The sequence below is a fragment of the Manihot esculenta genome, chromosome 12 (assembly GCF_001659605.2).
Source record: "Manihot esculenta cultivar AM560-2 chromosome 12, M.esculenta_v8, whole genome shotgun sequence".
Classification (NCBI taxonomy): domain Eukaryota; kingdom Viridiplantae; phylum Streptophyta; class Magnoliopsida; order Malpighiales; family Euphorbiaceae; genus Manihot; species Manihot esculenta.
Window position 1 is genome coordinate 12892730 of NC_035172.2, and position 5803 is coordinate 12898532.

Sequence of the window (5803 nt, forward strand, 5' to 3'; positions counted from 1 at the left end):
CATATAATTTTATTTTCGAATCTAGATACATGATTTTTTTTTAAGGAATAATTATATAACATCAAGTAGATTTTATATATTTAAAACTTATCAATAATAATTTTTCATGTGAAATAAATAAAAAAATGTTATATTAATTATTTTAAGTTTAATATTTTTTTTATGATGGGAAACAATTTTAATATTTTAATGATAATTGTTGATAAAAAAAATATATTTTAATTTTATAGAAATAAAATAAAAATTCTTAAATAAACTTACTTAAAAAAACAAAAAAACCTTCACGATCTTACCCAGCCAGCCCCAGTTAATTCGGCATCCATGTCTGAAATACGATTTGGCAAGAAAAAGAAATTCTGAAATACGAATTCCCCCCTCCTTTTTATCATTGCCAATCCCATTACTTCACTTTCACCATAAAATCGTCACCGTTCGTTGTCACGATGCAAACAAAGTACATTAATCTGACGGCAGATGATTCTGTACAACACGATAAACCAGTGCTCCTCGCAACATGATTTCTTTAATAATTAATCTCATCTTAATCCGAAAATACTATTAAGACACGCGTATCTTGCGCTTCTCTTTTATGTTAAAAAACTAAATTTCTGTTAGCAGCCTTTTTGTAGCTTTTTCTTATTCTCCTCTCTGTTTTATTTCATTTTCTCAACGTTTCTCGCATCTCTTTCTTTCTATCCAAACAACCTCATAATTCTCCTCCTCTTGGTAACCAATGGAGATGTCAATGGAGGATTCGTGTTCGCATGTTCTAATGCTTTCAATGGCTCGCGTTTCCCTCTCTGTTGCTGTACGGACTCGACGGTCTCAACCGAATTCTCCTATACAGACAACAATACGAATATGTAAAGTTAGAATTAACTAAACACTCTGGTTTAGTTTCTTTTCCAGTTGTTTCTTTGGTATTTTACGTTTCTTTTTGTTATGGACCTGGAAATCCAAGAATTGAAGATTTTTTAGGGTTTGCTTTTGAAGTTTGCTCTTTTAAGTTTCTGTTTCATTTGCATGTCGGATTTTGGAGAAACTTAGTGGTGAATAGAGCTCTAAATTTGGAAATTCAGGTTTCTATGATGCTGTGTAATCTGAGCTCTTTAGGGTTTCATGTGACGCTTGAGAGGCTTTCTGTACGCTATCTTCTTAAAGGTGTTCAATGGATTTCTTGGAATCTGATTTTTAGATTTCGGATGTTATGGTGAAATTTGAATCTTTTATTTGGGTATTTGGTTCTTTGATGTTCTCTGCTTGCACTAACTCGAAAAACAAAAATTGAATTTGTAAATTTTCGTTTGGTGCAATTTGGAGGAGTGTAGTTTGCAACTGAATTAGATTTGAGAATTTTTTTTTTAGTTAAAAAGATTTGGATGGCGGGAAGATGGGAGTTGGGGTTACCAAAGAAGGGGACTATCAGTTTAAAGGAGCAGTTAGCCAGGACCACTCTTCACAATGTGAGATCGCAAGGACATCCCTATGTGGAGCTTCGTGAGGATGGGAAGCGGTTTATATTCTTTTGTACTTTATGTCTTGCACCATGTTACAGTGATTCTGTGTTGTTTGATCACTTGAAGGGTAATCTTCACACTGAGAGGTTATCAGCTGCTAAACTTACTCTCCTGAAAGCAAATCCATGGCCTTTTAGTGATGGTATTCATTTCTTTACTAATTCAACTGAGAATGAGAGACAGTTGGCCATCACAAATGACAAGCGTAGTAAATTCTTGGAGTCTAACAGCAATGTTAACAGTCTTGCTATTGTAAAGTATGATGCAAATATGAGACCCACCATCAATGGGCATGTTGGATGCAATGAGGATTTGAATGAAAATGCTGGAACTTGTGATCTAGTCATTCCAGGTGTAGTTGTAAAGGATGAAATTTCTGACTTGAAAGCCAGGTTTATTGGTTCTGGACGAATTGCTGCTAGATTCTGTGAGAAGGATAACAATACAAGTGAAATTTGTAGAATATGGTGTGAGTGGTTAGGGGAGGATAGTCCTGTTTATGAGGACATGGTCAAAGTTTCGGATCACGAGTTTGCTGTTGTGATTTTTGCTTATAATTATGATTTGGGAAGAAAGGGTTTGCTTGATGATGTAAAGTTGTTGTTATCATCTAGTCCTACATTAGAGTTAGATAATGGAGAAGGGACTAACAGAAAAAGGAAAAAGTCTTTTTCTGACCCTGAGGATGCCAGTGAGTCTTCAAGTAATCACTATTATTCATCTGGTGAAGAATCTTCAGCTTCAAATGGTGGTTCTTCTAGATTGCTGTTGAATCAATATTATGACCATCTTCGTCATTCAATGTTTATATCAAACAAGACCATAAGGCGGGAGTTGAGACGGCAACATCGCATAGCAGCGGAAAGAATGTGTGACATCTGTCAGCAAAAGATGCTTCCAGAGAAAGATGTAGCAACACTCATAAACATGAAGACAGGAAAACTTGCTTGCAGTAGCAGAAATGCGAATGGGGTAACAACGTCTAGATTACCTATGGTTTCTTCAACTTTGTCTTTTGTGCTGCCCTGTCACATGCGTTGAATTATGCATTGTATTACTTAATATTATGGTCTCTTAGTCTGTATAGCCCATGAAACACTCATTTGCCTGTAAGAAACACACTCAGTTTAATGTTGTTTAATGTTTTCATATGTAGGCATTTCACGTTTTTCATATTTCCTGCGTCATACACTGGATACTTCTCTGTGAATATGAAATGGCTAAATATCAATCAGTTAGTCCAAAAGGGAGAGGTAGATCTAAAAGAAAGAATGGAGCTAAATCCAATATGGCGGGCAAGAATGGAAAGGTAAAAGCATTAAAAAGTCAAATTGATTCCGTGTTCTGTCCAGAGTGCCAGGGCACTGGGGTGAAGAATGAGGAAGATGAGCGGGAGATGCCAAAAATCCCTCTTTCAGAGGTTTGCTTGCAATCTCTTATTTATATGGTTCCATTAATATTATTGGTTATTTCCTTGCCTTATTATGTATAATGCTGGTGGAAATTTCAGAAAAAAAGAAAGGTAGCCTCTATTCACCATTAAAAAGGCTAATGCCACAGCCTAAAATAATAAGTTACAAAATTGCCCTCATAAAGTTTACTAATTTTAGTCTGCTTCCGGGAAACCCATGCCTGATGACATATGCTTCAACCTTTACCCAGATGAGAGTCTAATATTTCTCTGGCCTCTTTGAATTTCTTTATTGTCAACAATCATAATACTTATGTTACTATCCGTTTCTCTAATACAACACCTTGAACCGCCATCCGCATTTTCTTTTTTTAACCAATAAGACGTTAATAAATTCCGTTCCATATACACAAAGAGCCCAACTAAATCACTTCAATATAAACTTCATGGGTTCTTTGAGAACAATATCATTTGGAAAGGATTTCAATGTTTCAATCTAATTAGTCGATATTTTATCTGGTTCAAAGTTCAAACCCCTATCTATCTAACCTTACCTTCTGGTTCCATATCATGCGAGGAAGGTGATTGGGTTCTCATGATATGTTGGGTAAATTCCGGCCTCGTCAGGTGGGAGTTTATTGCTATTACCACTAGTTCAGGAGAGGTTCTTTGAAGGAGAAATCTGTAAATAATTTCAGCGAGATCTTTATGGGAGGAAAGAAATGGGTTTGGAATGCAAACCATTGTTTTCTAAGTACAAGAAATCGACTTTGAGGAGAGAAGTTGACCATAGTGTAATATTTTATTTTATAATAATAAATATAAAGGGGTAATTTAGTCTAAATTTGTCTACCTAATTGGAGGGCTGTATGCATGGTAAAAAAGCTATGAAATTGCCACTTGCCAAAAGGGATTCCCAAATTAGATAATCAGCCACCTGTTTTATTTGTAGAGGACTATGCAAAGAGAAAATAAATTGTTTTCAAACTTGTGGTTTTGTTGGGCTTGAGTTGAAATAATTTTTAATCAAACTCAAAGAAATCTGAGATAGAAGTTGCCAAATTTATATGTTGGTGAAAGTTGATCAATCTTCATTTTCTGCCGCATGGTTTTCATTCTATTTTCAGATGTTCAAATATAAGATTAAAGTGAGTGATGGACGCAGAGCATGGATGAAAAGTCCTGAAGAGTTGCAAAATTGCTCGACAGGTTTTCATTTTCCTTCCCAATTGGAAGAATCTGTTCAGGTATTCCAATCTTTGGAGTCAACATTTACGTTTGTATGATGAACTGAAATCGTTTTGTTGGAACTAAAATCATTTTGTTGAAACTTCTTGATTTTGTCTGCAGGAAAAGGTATTGCCGCTGAAATTGCTGCATTTCTACCGGGCATATGCGTAGAGTTTGGCCATAGTTCCCAGTTTCTGAATCTTGCAATTCACTGTTACTTGGTTGGTAGGAGCATGTTTCTGTCTCTAGCATAGTGGTGTTGACCCTTTCGAATGGATAATGAGTAGTAGAAATAGGTTTATGAAGGCATATAGCTTTGTGGATAGCTGTCTTGTATAGCAGTGAATAGACCTTTTGTCTAACCAGGGATGGGTGAATACATGGTTGTACATTGTTAGAGTAAGGAATTGGTCTCGAATTTAGGTCTTTAGCCACTCTTCTGGCCTTCCTCCCTTTTATCTCGCTTTCTTATTGCTCTCCCTATCTGTCTGCCCCTTTGCTAATTCTCTCCTCTTTCCTCTGCTATTTGACTATTTGTCATCCGTCTCCTACTCCACTAAACTTCAATTCCTTCACCCTCATATCAACCAGGAAAAAAAAAAGAGCTTAAAAGTCTACCAATTTAAGTTGTATTTATTACTCAGGTTTCCTCTAATTCTCTCTGATAATATAAATTGAAATGGAATTTGGGTTCTCATTATGTTTATTTGAACCTCCATGGTCTCCCATGCAAGGCCATTATTCAAAACTCGAATGAATGACATCATTCTCGTAACAAATAATCAAAATTATTTCAATCCAGTAAGCTATTAAAAAATCAACTGCAATCAAAGCCGCAATGATCACAGCAGATTTAGCAGACAATCCCAAATGGAATCAACTCTTTTGATCCACAGCGTTTCCATCTCGCCGGACAAATGAACAACTGCAGCACCCGAAGCTTCCAACAAAAGCCATGCGATCTTAAACACCATGTCCAAGCCGACTCCTTAGTAAATAAGGTTATGTTTTGCCACTATAATGTGACACTTAAGTTGGAGAAAATAAAGGAGAAAGGAGAATAAGTGGGATAATCTACATCGGTAGAATCAAAATGTCCAAGCCAACTCCTTAGTAAATAAGGTTATTTGCCAATATAATGTGACAATTAAGTTGGAGAAAATAAAGGAGAAAGGAAAATAAGTCGGATAATCTACGTTGGTAGAATCAAAAGAAAAAAGAGGAGTTTATAAGTTGGGTGTAGTATAAGCTAAAATGCCCAAGGAGAAGCCCACCAAAATGAGACTAATCAATTAGCATTTTGGCCCAGCTCTTAGATTTACAGGCCCATCAGTAATTTCAACATGGTATCGGAGTCCAATAGGGCTCACAACCATGAAGATCCAAAATCCAAGAATTTTTCTCATAATTGCCAACCTCACCAAAAATATTTAAGACCTACAGTCCAAGATAGGAAATCCAAGAATGAAGGGTTAGTGAGTAAGACCCAGGCATGCATAAGATCTGAAATTAAAAAATGAAGGCTCGGTGAGAAAAGACTCAATTGAAATGCTGAAGGCCCTTTGGCCCTCTGAGGTTCAAGAATAGTACAAGTTTAGTCGAAAATGAGAAGTGAGATTTGAGGCTTCTGAAACTCAAGGAACCC

At 36.1% G+C, this 5803-nt stretch overlaps 1 protein-coding gene across 1 annotated transcript; it reads left to right on the top strand.

Annotated features, from left to right (window-relative positions):
- The first annotated feature begins 602 nt into the window (after nt 1-602).
- Nucleotides 603-4592, top strand: LOC110628168. The gene is made up of 4 exons (XM_021774692.2): nt 603-2489; nt 2674-2937; nt 4056-4175; nt 4279-4592. The coding sequence occupies exons 1-4, from the start codon at nt 1380-1382 to the stop codon at nt 4327-4329; spliced, it is 1545 nt and encodes a 514-aa protein (XP_021630384.1). The 5' UTR covers nt 603-1379; the 3' UTR covers nt 4330-4592.
- Nucleotides 4593-5803: the final 1211 nt, after the last annotated feature.

What these genes read in the sequence shown, in the direction of transcription:
- LOC110628168 (XM_021774692.2), top strand. Translation starts at nt 1,380, where the DNA reads ATGGCGGGAAGATGGGAGTTGGGGTTACCAAAGAAGGGGACTATCAGT. An exon ending in GTAGCAGAAATGCGAATGGG is followed by an intron (nt 2,490 to 2,673) that starts GTAACAACGTCT and finishes TTTCATATGTAG; the next exon opens with GCATTTCACGTTTTTCATAT. An exon ending in AATTGGAAGAATCTGTTCAG is followed by an intron (nt 4,176 to 4,278) that starts GTATTCCAATCT and finishes TTTTGTCTGCAG; the next exon opens with GAAAAGGTATTGCCGCTGAA.